General features: G+C 35.3%; 1 protein-coding gene across 2 annotated transcripts in view; it reads right to left on the bottom strand.

The window, feature by feature from the left end:
• The window catches only part of MBD5 (methyl-CpG binding domain protein 5), a 246,047-nt gene that overhangs the window by 63,777 nt on the left and 166,526 nt on the right, over nucleotides 1-15,744 (bottom strand). For both annotated transcript variants that reach the window (XM_049772981.1, XM_049772982.1), the window contains exons 5-7: nucleotides 9,877-9,979; nucleotides 8,728-8,908; nucleotides 1,753-3,888 (exon numbers count right to left, since the gene is read on the bottom strand). In XM_049772981.1, coding sequence (XP_049628938.1) covers nucleotides 1,753-3,888; nucleotides 8,728-8,908; nucleotides 9,877-9,979 — 2,420 coding nt within the window. The remainder of the gene's footprint in view (nucleotides 1-1,752; nucleotides 3,889-8,727; nucleotides 8,909-9,876; nucleotides 9,980-15,744) is intronic.

Raw genomic sequence — 15,744 nt, 5'->3', positions numbered from 1 at the left:
CAATCAGAAAGAAACAATAATATAAATAAATGTTGGTCTTTTTCCATTATGAATTGAAATACATCATTAATAAAATACATACACTTTGTATTATGAACTTAGACCTGAAACAAAGTAGGTTGAGGTAAAGGGTACCAAAATTTAAAGTGTCATAGGAGACTGAAAATGTCTTCTGTAAATGTGTGAAGTGTTTACCTACTAAATAGGGTGCATTTAAATAAAGTTACTGATTTCGTGTAACTTTAATCAGCTAAATTCATAAGATCAATTTTCATTTGTGTGGCGTCATCTAAAATTATCTAAGGAATGAGTCACTGGAAGTTGGAAGCCCCTTTGGAATAAGGATCCTGTTAACAGCACAAGGAACAGTTTCATAAGACTATGTGGACTAAGAATATCAAGAAGGCACTGAATTTCATTTATATTCTTAACCTTATATTCTCTTCAAATGAGAGGTAAGGAACAATAGCTCTCTATTCAACTACTGACATCAAAACATAACACATAATACAGGTTGTGGAGGATGGAAGGTTGAAGTAGTGGCACCAGGAAAAAAAACAACACTCGAGCTTGTTATCAGCAGCAAATGCATGAAGGTTATGCTACTTTTCCAGCATGGTAGTTTTAATACATTCTATACACACTGACACAATAGCTTATTGTCCAAAGCCTCAGCAGTTTTCTCATTTCCAGTAGCAAAACTGGTTTTTTAAAGCCACTGGTTTTCTACCTAAATAATGTCTCTATAATATTTTATATTTCTTCCCTGTTATTTCCTGTAAATCTATCAAATCATTAGAGTTGGGTTTTATGTTTTCATGGTAAATTTTTCTGATGTCTTGATGAATTACCTCTTCAGTGCTTCTTTAGTTTTATTTTAAATAACAATGTCTTGAGGACACTATTGCACAATATATATCTTTCTAATGTGTCTACTTTTAAATAATTTTGTATTTCATTAATAGTAGATGAAAAGATACAATAAATTGGGTTCAAGCAATATGTCAATGGTAAAAATATTGGCTTAGTTCTAAAAGAAAATTATAAAAAGTTTCAAGATAAAAAATTCTAGAAATCATGTTTTCAAGCCTTTTTATTAGGAAACTTAAATTATCTTTTTAAAAAAGGGAGTAGCCGATATCCATTAAATTTTTTCTCAAACAAATAATAATAAAAGATAGCAAAGTAGGATAAGAAAACATATTAGAAGACAGTTTTCTAGTTAATACAACTTCTAGTAACTGTTTTCTATCCATTCACCTATTTCTGGTCAGCAGCAAGAACAAAAAAAAAATTCTTTTATTTGCTTTTAGGGATTTTTTTCCAAAATGAGCTTCATTTACCTGAATACAAACAAAAGGTAAGGGAAACGGCTTTTGTTCTGACATATACCAAGTACATGTCTCAAAAACCAGGAACCCCTGCCTTCTATGGCTTCTTATGGAGTTTAGAGTCCAATGGTTATATAACCAAATGAAAGTCAAACAATATTAAAAATGATACAGATGGACAACAAATAACGGAAACACATGGAATCCCCTTGGCTGTTATTTTTCTTTTCTTTTTTTTTTTTTTTCTCTAAACGACAAATCCCTAACACTCTGTAAATAAAAGTATAAATATGTAAGAAATGATGAAAATTTCACAAGGGGGGAAAGGATCATTTCTTATCATAATAAATATTTTGGTACAAATTTTAAAAAAGTAGAAAAGTTTAGTACCTTTGGGTACTTTTTTCTAATAAAACCATACCTGCTTCAGAACTTGTTTGATTATAGCTGCTAACAATGCTGTTTGGTATCACTGGAGTGGAGGACGTTGAAATTCTTGACTGAGGTGGATTGGGATGTAATGAATTTCCTAAAGCCATGCCCGACTGACTGAGCATCCCACAGTTCCCGCTAGCCTGAATCTGATTTATTAGACCTGCAAGATGGTGGTTTGGGACTGGACTGTTACTGTGAACAAAGTTAGTGTTTGCATTGTGGCAGTGCACGGCTTCCCCTCTTAAAGGTATGTTCTGTGTCAGTGAATTCTGAAGAACATTGGAGTTCATATTGGGATCTGTAAAATGCAGCTGATTAGCAGAGCAAGGCAAAGCAGTATTTGAGCCCCCACAACCCGGGGTACTATTGCTACTCAAGTGAGAGCTTTGACAACTCATGGACTGTAGTAACTGAGACATTGAACTGATGGGAAATGAGCCCTGACCCTGCTTCCTTAGCAAGTCAGGCCCAGGTTTAGAAACCGCAGAACTCTCCACTTGCGACTGTCTGAGCAAACTCAACACTGTGGTAGGTGGCTGTTTTCTTTTCCGCAATGAGTCTTTTTGCTGAGACATCAGCTTATCTCTGAGGGCTGCTCGACCACTTTGCCCTTCACCTGTTGGGAGAAGCATGTTGGCAGTAGGAGGGAACATGGTATTTAAAGTGCTATGTCCTTCAGTGTTGCCACTGCCAGCAACAGCTCCAGAATTGCTACTGTTGCTACTGTTGTTACCAGCAAGTTTGTTTTGATTTGCTAGCTGTGCTTTGGCTGCTGCTGAGAGTAAACTACTTGCTGGAAAGGAGGCAGCATTGTGCTGGTTCAAGATCTGATTTAAAGGCATTCCCAGCAAACCAGGCTGACTCTTTACAGAACCACTTCCCGCAGATGCAGTAGAAAAAGCTGCACTGCTTGGGGTATTTAGTACATTACTCATTCCAGCAATTAATGGGTTAGGGATATCCTTGTACTGATGATGCCCATCGGACTTGGTTGAAGGGCTTGATGGCATCGATGGCCTTGGGGACCCTATTGTTGACCTTGGTGACCTAGGTGGAACCTTAATACCACTACAAGTGGCCTGGGGTCCTAGAGGTGGCATCATGAAATTTCCGTGATCTGATGATGTGGAAGATGAGCGTGATCTTTGGGGCGATGCCTCAATCCTTCCAATTCCAGTCCCCAACATGTGCACTGGGGAAGTCACTGGAGAAGGGGACAGGGAGGTTGAAGCTGAATGCTGAACTCTTTGTACATGACTCCCATGATTCATGTGACCAGGTTTTACAGTTGGCAAAGGGAGATTACTTGGCAAAGGAACAACAGCAGGAGGCATGCTTACATTCATCACAGGTACCTGAGAGTGGACATTTGAATGGAAATTAGTTGGATTAATGATAACAGGGTTCTGATTCACCGGTTTACTAGGAATAGGATCGAGAATGCCAAGTGGATCTTTCTCAGATGTTAATGGCTTTTTCTGAAGAGCACAAGAAGGTGGAGGAGGGGGAGGAGGGCCTTGGGGTGATTTATGGTGGAACATTGCTCGTGGTATTTCCATATTAGTTGAAAAATTACACATTGGTTTTTTCATTACTGGACTCTTTGTAGTCAAGGTTGGGGAAAGAGGTATATTAGTCCTTCCAGCCATTGCACAGGATGACTGTATAGGAGAACCATGTAGCATTACTGATGGTGGAGAAAGAGGAGTCCTATTCAGGTGAATAGGACTGGAGTTGGGAGCTCCATGAAAACCAGGATTACTTCTTGTGAAAACATCAGGACTTCCAAGTGGGTCAGTTCTTGGAGAGATTGAGCCATCTCCATATATCTGAGAGCCTGACGATGCTGGGCTGGGCAGGCCTCCATGGTTGCCTCGAAATGGAGATTTCTGTCCATGGTCATTGCTGCCCAATCTCTGCCGGGGATAGGCAGGGTGGAGTTCTTGTTGCTGGCTTCCAGGCAGTTCTTGTACATACAGCCTTCCCATGGCATTTGACGACCCCATCATTAACTTGAAAGGATTCTTACATTCGGGCATTACAGAATTTGTAATTCCTTCATGAGACTTATTTCTTATGGATCTTGGAGTTGCTGCCCGAGAAGGTACCACTGGAGTTGCATCTGGTATGAAAGAGGAAAAAAACAAAAAAACACAAAATTCCTGTTAGTTTCAAAAAAATTTTTTTTGGTGTGCATTAGGACTGGCTGAGAAGAAGATAAGAAAAAGAGGAAAGGAAGGTCCTTGGAAATAGAAATTCTCCAGCAGAAACTGTAACTTGAGTCAATAAAAATAAAAGGGGCTGACCTGGGATAGACCCTGGTTTGATCCCTGGAATCCCATATGGTCCCCAGAAAATGCTAGGAAAGATTTCTGAGTGCAGAGCCAGGAGTAACCCGAGTACTGCTTGTTGCTGACTGTGACCCAAATACCAAACCTCCCCAAAAATAAAAAGCGTTCTGGGCTAGAGAAATGCTTCAAACTGGATCACAGTTCTGGTAGCAGGAGGCCCTAGTTCAATCCCCAGAACCACATATATCCCATACCACCAGTAAGTATAGAAACCCAGAAGCATGAGTGTAGACAAAACGTTAAAAAAAATGAAAAGCTGGGGCTGGAGCAGTGGTGCAGAGCAGTAAGGCATCTGACTTGTCAGTGCTAGCCTAGGGTGGACTGCAGTTTGATCTCCCGGTGTCCCATATGGTCCCCCAAGCCAGGAGCGATTTCTGAGCCATAGCCAGGGGTAACCCCTGAGCATCACTGGGTGTGGCCCAAAAACCAAAAGAAAAAAAAGAAAGAAAAGAAAAGAAAAGAAAAGAAAAGAGGAGCTGGAGCAGTGGCTCAGCAGTAGGGTGTTTGTCTTGCACATGGCTGACCTAGGATGGACCGTGGTTCGATCCCCCCACGTCCCATATGGTCCTCCAAGCCAGGAGTGATTTCTAATAACCCCTGAGCATAACTGGTGTGACCCAAAAAATAAAATAAATAAATAAATAAAAAGTTTTATTTTAAAATTTAAAATATGCAGTACTTCTCCTTAGCTGACCGAAGGGGAAAAGTGCTCATTATGATTATATGCTTCGTATCTGTTAAGAAAACATGGATATCTGAGCCAGCACAGCACATATTGGCATTAGTCACTTTCATAATATTTAAAATATGTTAAATAAAGATTGACAGCCTAGATAGAGATGATTCTATAACCTTATTGGATTTGAGTTTTATTTAAAAACAGTTACAAATTATATTCTTAGTGGCTTTTTCATAAATGATTTATATATACTCCTACTTTCACTAGAAAATCTGTTACCTTATAAATGCTTCTTGTACCTTACTGAAACCTCCTTGGGATAACTATAGAAATTCTTTCTTATCCCAACATTTTTACTGTGAGAGTAAGTCTTAATTTCTGTGAATTAAATGAAGTAGATTCTGAATATTTTATAATGAAAGTGATAACAAAAAGTAAATGTAGTTTAATCTTACAATCATGATTAACTTCACATTGACTCCGTGACATTGCTATACTACCTTTTTTCTCCTTGATCAAGTCATTATTACTATAAAAATATCCTTAGTCAACTAAGGCAAAATATTTGAGTTCTACTTGGTTAGAATTCTTATGTGATTTAAGTTTAGTCGAGCACTAAAATCGTCAGTGCTGGGTCTAACAGAATATTCTCTTTTTTACAGAATGCATTAAATTCCTTACTAGCTTTTGGAATACTGTTAGTTCTTCTGGAGATCAGATAGAATACAGGTAACAAAAACAAGGTGGCTCATCATACAGAATCTTTACTTTATCATATCAGAATTCTAAATTTAAGTGTTTAGCCCCTAAGGATATTTAACTATTTTATAAAGTTGAGCCTTCTAAAGTAAGGATGGTAAATAAAATTAGCTTCATATGCCAAAACCTACCAATTGGTGCTGGCTGTCTAGAAAGCTGTGTTTAATAAGACGTGGAGATCTAGCTGCACTGGATGAGAAAACACCAGTGATTTATTACAATGTCAGAAGAGAAGAGTCAGACCATTCATACCCTGATTTGCTATGTCTGTTCTGAGACATATTAGCATGTATACTTAGATTCATTTGCTGTCAAAAATATATTTACTAAAATGGACAATTAATTATATATTTAAGGTAAAAATACTTCTCCGATCTGCCAAGTAGTGGACTTACTATACTCAAATCATATAAACATATCTAACACAGTGACTCTCAAACTGGGGTAAGTCAGATAGATCGAAGAAGTCTGAAATTGCAGTGTACATCTAATTTTCTTAGAAAATATGTACTATTCCTAGAATGGTAGAGATTCTTTAACAGATTTTTGGATATAAAATATGAAAAGCTGAAAATTAATGATGTAAAAGAAGTATAACAGATAAAACCCAGTAGATGTTATTTACTTATTATTTTGGTTTTGAATCAGCCACTACTCAGGAATTACTTTTGGTGGTACTCAAGGGACCATATGAATCAAACCAGGAGTTAAACCTAGGATGGATGCATGCAAGCACCCTGCCTGCTGTATTATCACTCTGACCCCAGTAGATGTGAATTTTTAAAAATTAGATTTATAATTAAAGAATATATGAAAAAATATGTAGGATACTATTTTGGGATACAGTGAGAATAAAGCTGTCTCTAGTAGTACTACTAGCATTATTATGGAATTGAATGTGTTCTTATCAGAAACTATCTCTGCTTTGTGTCTTTTTAAAAATCTTTATATAGATAATATATAATCTCAAAGGCTAAAATATAGACATTGAAATTTTTTATATTCAACTAACTATACAGAAATAGTTGTAGTTTACTAAGGGTTACTTTCATAGTAGGGAAGGGGAAAAAGCCACTACTCAAAATAGCAATACTAAAACACTGAAACAGAAGTCATCTTGTTGTTACATTATAGTTAGGAATCAAATATCACAAAAGTTGGCACATGTAAAAACCAGTCACTCATCAAGTGCCTTTATTATATTCAGTAGACCACAGAAAGGAGTAAACAGCAACTAATTATGTTTATGTATTAACATGAAAGAGGTAAAAGTTGCTCTGGGTCTTAACTTTAATAATTTAAATCTCAACCTAATAACACCATTTAAAATCCAGAAATGAAAATATGTCTAAAGTTCATAAAATAGGGTCAGATAGATAGTCCAACAGGCTAAGCACAGGCTTTACATATGTGGAGTCTGGGTTCAATCTCCTGTTATCACGTGGTCACTTGGTTTTCTGAGAACTTCTAGGAGCAACCCTTAAGCACAGAGTCATGAGTAGCTCCCAAGCACTGTGGGCCCAAAAACTAAATTAAAAAAAAAAAGAAAGAAGAAAAGAAATTAAAAGAGTGCAATTAATGCAACAATACATATCATTTTAAAGGGTGTGTAGATAAGAACCTTCCTCTACCTACACTTAGTATTTACCTTTAATATCTATATTAAAATCTCTGAGTTGTAGGGTCTGACAAAGAATCTAGAACAAATCATTTAAAAGGCAACAGTTTAATTCTGAGATGAGACTGTTTGATATATGATGGGATAATGATAGCAGATAAGTGTGTATACAAACACATTTGTAAAGTATGTTTAAATATAAAAACAAAGCTACATCAAAGTGGTAGAAAATGACAAGTTTTATATAATTTACTACTGTTGATTTCAAATTGTTGCAATATATTTTAATTTAAAAAATGTAACTTGATGGTGGGGGTGGAGAGAGAATACAGGGTAAAGGTGCTTGTCTGGAAAGTGGCTGATCTTGATTTGACTTCTGGAACCACATATGGTCCCCTGTACCCCAGCAAGAATGACCTTTGAGCACTGAGAACTGTTATATGTGCTCAAAATCAAAACAAAAAAATAAATAAATAGCTTGAGTCTAGAAATAGTATGGGGTTAAGGTGAAAACCTTATATGCAGCCAACTATGGTTCCAGTACTTGCAACAATTGTCTCCTAAAAACCAGTGAAGGTTACTCCATCTAATAGTGGATATTTTTCTCCAAACATTACTGCAGATCTCAAGCAATAAAGCATCCCTGGGTCATTATCTGAGAATTGCTTAAAGGGGCTTCAGTAGAAATTTAAAAAAAATTTGCATACACTGTGCACTAGAAAATATAATTATATTAATGTTATATATATATATATTTCCTGAATGTAGTGATCAGACTGATATATGCAGAACTGTCACAATATCTCTATAGCTTCTATAACAAAATGTTAATTGGAAAATCTAAGTGAAGTACTATTGAATGAACTATTCTTCAAATTTTTCTGCATTTCTGAAAATTTAAAAAATTGGAAGCATGTGTGAATATGTGTTGGAAAAGGAATTAAAAAAAATCCTGGCAAAGGAATTTCTCTGTCAATAAATAGCTGTTAATGACAAGGAGAGGGGGCCAAAGTGATAGTACAATGGCTAAGCCGATCCAGCTGGGTTCAATCTCTAGAATCCCATACAGTGCCCTGAACCTGCCAGGAGTGATCTTTGAGCACTACTAGGTGTGGCCTCATACCAAAACAAATAAAAAAGACAGGAGGAATAAAAGAGGTAGTTCTTGGCAATATTGCTAGTTTTGAGGAATTGATAGAACACATTCCAATTGAGAGCTAGGAAAAGGCTACAGTTCTTAAAAATGAATTACTACACTTTCTCATTTATTATCTAAGTTCTACATGCTTGCATATAATTTGTAGTGTATGTGCTGATTAATATTTTTTGCTAAACTGATGGTTTGAATAAGGGATATTGGGAGACAGCTTCAGAGGAACTCATTAGCACTAACTTATTATTAGTAGTAAAATGATAAAACACACATGACTTGAAAAATATTGTGCATTTATGAAAAGTGAACTCAAAATATGTTTGGCAAGAACTTCTAATGATTCCTTCTCCAGTAGTGGAGTTGGGGAAGGAGAGACCTACATACTTCATCCTATTACATACTTGTTCCTCCTCCGGGACTGGTGAGCACCAGAGAAGGATGTGGGGCTTCCATGCTTTTATGAAGTGTGGCCACTGCAATGATTTTCCTTTTATGTATGCATAGTTTTGTGACATCTTCATCTGCTTTAACATCTTCTGCCGTTCTCTGTTTCACAGCAGCTCCAGGATCAAAATTGAATACCTGGAAAAAGCATAGTCTTTGTTTATACTAGGTCTGTATAAACATTAAATATAAAGATCCCCTTGCTTTAAAAGAATCTTCATAGATTAGGTCATAAATGTGAACAAACTTTGTCAACTTTTAAATTTACAAAAAGCAATTATATATATATATAAAACTTAATAAACACTCTGGTGAACTCAGTTTCTACAGGTAATGTAAATAATGAAAATTATCCTAATTCGAAGGTAGTCAATATATGGGTACATATATACACATACAAATACATGTGTAAATGCATTTGATTTAAAATGTAATGGCATTAAAAATAAAATATAGTTAAATTCTGACACATTTTACATGCTTTTTCTTTCTTTTATTTTATTACATCAATAATAATTTTTGATTTAAAAATCCTATTATTCTTTTAATAACTCGTTTACCATATATACTTGTAAACTGTTTCAAAAATATTTTTAATGAGGAGACATGAATTAAAAGGAAAATTGTTTTAAATTAAATTTTAATTCTAGCCAGAGAACAATTATCTATTTCTATAATAAATAATATTTTATCATTTAAAGAAAATTTACTTTTTACTATGTAAAGGAGTAAAACAATTTCACATTTTGGTTAAAAGAGTTCAGTTTTGTGACTTTAGAAATATTTATGGCAGAATTATCAACACCATTACTAAAAATACTATTGCAGATTGTGGTTATAACAGAAAGATAATCTTGTACTTTAAACAATGAGCATGGGTATAGCTCTAATAAAAAGGTACAAATGAGTTTTAGTAAAATAGTTAATATAAATACAGATTTGTGACAATCTTTAAGCATTATAAAATGCATACAAAGGATATTTAATTAAATAATTTTAAAATGCATGATTGGAGAATATAAAAATGAAATGCCAAATGAGAAAAGCAAACATCTAAAGCACCTGAAAAATAACAAACTGCTGATAGAGCTTTTGTGAATGGTTACCTTGGGAAGAATAAGAGGACATTCCAAGCCACACTTGCAAGTTCCATCAGTAAGCAGGTATGTTTTAACCTGCTCCAAGCAAGATAACAAAGACCCACTGGGACTGTAAAAATAGTTTTAAAAAAAATCAGGAAAAAACATCAGTACATATTATATGAAAAAAAGACATAATTTATAGTCTTACTGTCCTTTACAGGATATTTTTCCACTAAGAAAAGACATCTTAGTTGTCATTGCTAATTACTAAATCAAAGTCTTTAACACCAAGAGTGAATTAAAGATGGGGACAATTCTATTATTAAAAAATAGAAATCTTAAAGGACAGAGGAAAGAAAGGAACAAGAAAGCTATAAGAAATCTAAGTCAGTTCTATTTTTAAAGTTGTTTGAGGAGAAATTAAATTTAGGAACATGTTGGTGGTCAAACCAGAAAGTAGTTAAGTCCATTAAAGCTAGGGCTAACAAGTTCTTTCCTTTTATCTTGGAGTATGGAACCAAGACATTACTACATAACAAGAGATTTATCTGTTTCCCCATGCCCTGCGTTTCTTAGGAGATATAGAAATGTGGTCCAATCCTAGTTGACCTCCAAACTGTACTGAGGAGAGAGGAGCAAAGCAGATGTGAGAAAGGATGAGAACTGGTGAAATAGGATTTTATATGTAGAAGACACCTTGCAGACTTGGTTGTCATTTGAGTTGTGCTTTCTTATTGTTGCTAATGTTTGGGTCAGAATAGTGATTATGTTATGTGAATATCATTCAGGTTTCAGTCAACAGGTTAGTACTAATTCAGATTAGAAATAAATCTTTGACTTTTTTTGTTTGTTTTTTGTTTTTGGCCACACCCAGTGATGCTCAGGGGTAACTCCTAGCTATACAGTGCTCAGAAATCGCTCCTGGCTTGGGGGACCATATGGTGCTAGGGGAAGAACTTTGGTCCGTCCTAGTCTAGCGCTGACAAGGCCTTACCTCTCTGTGCCACAGCTCCGCCCCCTAAATCTTTGATTTATATTTACAAGAAATAGTTTAAAATAGGCAACATATTGGACTTTATTATTAATGTACTAATTTTATAACTTACATGCATATTATATTTGAAACTTTTTATATAATCCCCATTCAGTAATGTATTTTTACATGACTATTTGCCAAAATCTGAACTTAAGTAATCTTTTAAATCTATCTAAAAATGATACTCTACATTTATTAGGAAAATCATTACAGTACTTCTAGGACTGGAGAGGAAACTATTCTACTTTTACAATTTACAGGCAATAGTTTTTTATTTATAAATGAAGCAGTTTTAAAATAAAATTTTTTATGAACGTAAGTGACATGTCTATAAAAATTTTTACTTAAAGTCATTAACTTTGTCAACTTAATCATTTGTTAGGCTAATAATTTTTTAGATGTTACACAAAGAATACTACTTCTCATATGACAGATATAACTTTCACCCTAGAAACATGAGCAGTAAAATATTCTTAGAAAACTGGTCCTTTTGGTAAAACAGTCACCAAAATATCATCATGTGACAAATTCAGCATTTTGTACAAAGAATCTGCCTAATATTAAATAGATTATGCACACTCAATCCTAGAGGAGTTTAATTGAAAATTTAAAGCTGAATATCAAAATTACTAAATTCTCCAAGTACGGAGAGACAGTACAAAATTTAAGACAGCCAACTCTGGTTTGATCCTCAGCATTGCATATCCCCCCCCCCCCCCCCCCCCCGTTCACTGTAGGAATGTTTCCTGTGCACAGAGCCAGGAATAGCACCTGAGCACCACCAAATATGGCCTGCACCCTTCAAAACAAAACAAAATACAATCCTGTAATATATACATATATATTCCTAAATATTCTTTTTGTTTGTTTGTTTTTGGACCACACCCAGTGGCATGCAGGGGTTAACTCCTGGCTCTGCGCTCAGAAGTATGTCCTGGCAGGCTCAGGGGATCATAAAGAGAGGGACTATCCTCAGTCCATCCTAGGTTGGTTGCATGCAAGGCAAATGCCCTACTGCTATGCTATTGCTCTGACCCCCTCCAGGATATTCTTACTTTTTCCTAGGCCCTTTAGAAACTCTTCCTTCTTGTCTATTGATTTTCTCCCTCAACAATAGCTTTTGAGAGTTATAATTAATACTAAAAATGGTTACATGTTGGGACTGGAATGATAGACAACAGGGAGGGTGCCTGTCTTGCAAGTAGCCAACCAGTGTTCTACCCTAGCATCCTATTTGGTTCCCTGAGCACTGCCAAGAGCAATTACTAAGTGCAGAGCCAGGAGCAAACCCTGAGTGTTGCCAGGCATGCCCCAAAACTTAAAAAAGAAAAAAAGAAGCTACAAGTTTCATGGCATTGATCAAGCTTAGAAGATAGGAAGCAGGTGGAAAATGTCATGTACAGCCTCAATGCCACCCTGAGGCAGGTGCAGCTGGAATCTAAACTAAAAAATTGCAAGCCAAATGTATACTGAGAAGGGAACTACGAAAACAGGCTTAGCTTCCCAGATAGGTACAAGTGGTAATTTAGCCACTTTTGAAGATGTCAAATCCTGTATTTGGTAAAATTAGTTATTAAATAATTCTTATTCTACATATTTGAATTTGGAGAATTCACACTAGCTCATGGTAATACAAGATGAAGTCAAGTAGATTGAACATCATGAATAAGAAAAAAACTCGAGATACTTGATAACATTCTGTAAAGGAAAAGATGATTTTTGTAGGATAACATTTTATTTCCAGTTTAGTTTCATAATAACTCTGCTTCACATATCTTGCATACTCTAAGGACTCATCAGTGCCAAACTATTCCCATGAGATTCACTGACATGCTATCTTTATTCCTTAAGATTTCTGACATTATACTAATACCCAAAGCATATAGAGACATTATTAAAAAAGAAGACTTTAGACCAATTTAACGGATAAAGATCAATGCAAAAATACAAAGCAAAATCTTAACAAATAAGATCCAATCACATATCAAAAGATTTATTCACCTGATTTAGTGGGGTTCATAGCAGGAATAAGTGATAACTCAATATATGCCATATTAACAAAAGGAAAGATGAAAATCATGATTATAAGAAATGATGTAGAGAAAGGTTTTGATAAAATTCAACACTAATTCGTGATATAAAAAGAAGACTTAACGAAATAGGGCAGAATAATGTTTCCTCAAGATAGTAGTGGCCATTTATTAAAAAAAAGCATGCAGCTAGTATTATACAAAGGGTAAAAGACTAAAAGCTTTTCCTCTGAAATCAGACACAAGGTAAAGATTCCCACTTTCCCTGCTGTTAATCAACACAGTACTGGAAGTCCGAGCTGCAGTAATTAGGAAAGAAAAATCAAAGAGAACTAGTTTGAAAAACATGTCACATGGTCAGTATATGCAGATAATATGTTAACATATATAAAGATTACGAAGGACTTCACTAAAATCCTTTTAGAAACAATAAACCATTACAATAAAGTAACAGGCTATTAAATATAGTAAACCCTGTCACATTCCTATATGCACATAATGAAGTAGAAGATAGTTCAAAAAGACTACTTCTTTCAAAGTAGTGTCTTAAATTATTAACTATCTAGAAGTCAACTTTACAAAAGACATTAAAGGCCTTTACTTAGGGAACTTGAAATAATTTTATGCAAAAAAGAGAACTTTGGGAAATATAAAAATATTATATGTGGGCCGGGCGGTGGCGCTAAAGGTAAGGTGCGCCTGCTTTGCCTGCGCTAGCCTTGGACGGACCGCAGTTCGATCCCCCGGTGTCCCATATGGTCCCCCAAGCCAGGAGCAACTTCTGAGTGCATAGCCAGGAGTAACCCCTGAGCGTTACCGGGTGTGGCCCAAAAACCAAAAAAAAAAAAAATTATATGTCATGGATTATAAAAATCAACATGGTAAAAATGACCATGCTACCTAATTTGTTATATAGATCAAATGCAATCTATTAAAATCCTGATGTTATTCTTCAAGGATGCAGATGTCATTAAAAAATTTATGTAGAATCATTGAATACCCCAAATAGCCAAAGCTGTCCTGAGAACAAGAAACTAAGAGGTATTTATTACCTGATCTGATGCTATAATATAATGCTATAGTAATCAAAACAGCATGGTATTGGAATAAAGAAAGACTGTTGGACCATTGGATTAGAATAGAGAATCTAATGTAAATCCTCAAATATACAACCAATGAAATGAAGGCATAAAGAAAGGGGAAATATTGATAACTACCTCAAAAAAGGTGATAGGAAAAGTGGATAGCTTTATTTATAATGTATATTTTTAATCTCATGCCTATAAGAAACAATATTTATAATCTCACACTTTACATAAAAGTCAGTTCATAGTGTATTAAATACCTTGAGATTAGACCAAAATTCATAAAATACATTGAGAAAAATATAGGCAGAATGCTTCTAGGATTTGGATCTCAAAGGTGTTTTCACTTACATGATTTCATTGATAAAGACAATAAAAACAAAAATAAAAAAATTGTTGTAAATCAAATCAAAAAGTCTTTCTTGACAGAAGAAATGTGGGCTAAGATTAGAAGACATACTTAACATGCCAGATGAAGGGTTAATATCCAGGATATATAAGGATGAATAACAATAAAGTCTATAAAAATAGGAAAGAGATGGAGAGATATCATGGAGGTAAGGCATTTGCCTTGTATGCAGAAGGATGGTGGTTCAAATCCTGGCATCCCATATGGTCTCCGAGTCTGCCAGGAGAAATTTCTGTGTGTAGAGCCAAAAGTAACCTCTGTGTGACCCCCCCCCAATAGGAAGAGAAAATGAACAAGACACTTTTCTATAGAAGACAAGTGAATGTCAGTAGACATACTGATGAGAGTTCATCATTTATTGTCAGAAAAATATAAATAAAAAGTCAATGAGATACCACCTTACAACTGTGAGAATGGCATATAATAAAAAGGGCTATATCTAACAAGTGGTGTTAGGACAACTGGTCAGCCACTTGCAAAAAATCGAACTCAGACCTCCATCTAACACCATGCAGAAAGGTCAAACCCAAATGGATTAAAGACCTTGATATAAGATCCTAGACTATATATAGTCTAGGTATATAGAACAACACATAGGTAAAACACTCTATGACACTGAGAGTAAAGGCATCTTCAAGGAGGAAACAGCATTCTTCAAACAAGTGGAAGCAGAGATAAACAGATGGAATTATATTAAGCTGAGAAGCTTCTGCACCTCAAAGGAAATAGTGCCCAGGACACAAAACCCAACCACAGAATGGGAGAAACTATTCACCCAATACACATCAGATAAATGGCTAATATTGAACATATACAAGGTGCTAATAGAACTTAACAAGAAGGAAATATCTATCCCCATCAAAAAGTGGGAAAAAGAAATGGACAATTTCTCAAAGAAGAAATACAAATGGCCAAAAGGCACATGAAACAATGTTCCACATCACTAATCATCAGGGAGATGCAAATCAAAACAACAATTAGGTACCATCTCACGCCACAGAGACTGGCACACACCACAAAGAATAAGAACAATTTGTGCAGGTGGGGATGTGAAGAGAAAGAAATTCTCATTCACTTCTGATAGGAATGCCATCTCGTCTAGTTCAGCCTTTATGGAAAATAATATGGAGATTCCTCAAAAAACTGGAAATTGAGTTCCGATATGATCCAGCTATACCACTCCTAAGGATACCCTAGGAACACAGAAATACAATACAAAAATGCCTTCCTCACACCTATATTCACTGAAGTGCTATTTACAATAGCCAAACTCTGGAAACAACCAAGATGCCCTTCAACATATGAGTGGCTAAAGAAACATTGGTACATATA

Source organism: Suncus etruscus, chromosome 5 (genome assembly GCF_024139225.1).
Source record: "Suncus etruscus isolate mSunEtr1 chromosome 5, mSunEtr1.pri.cur, whole genome shotgun sequence".
Classification (NCBI taxonomy): domain Eukaryota; kingdom Metazoa; phylum Chordata; class Mammalia; order Eulipotyphla; family Soricidae; genus Suncus; species Suncus etruscus.
The sequence above is the reverse complement of the archived record's forward strand: the minus strand, read 5'-3'. Positions and strand labels throughout refer to the sequence as shown.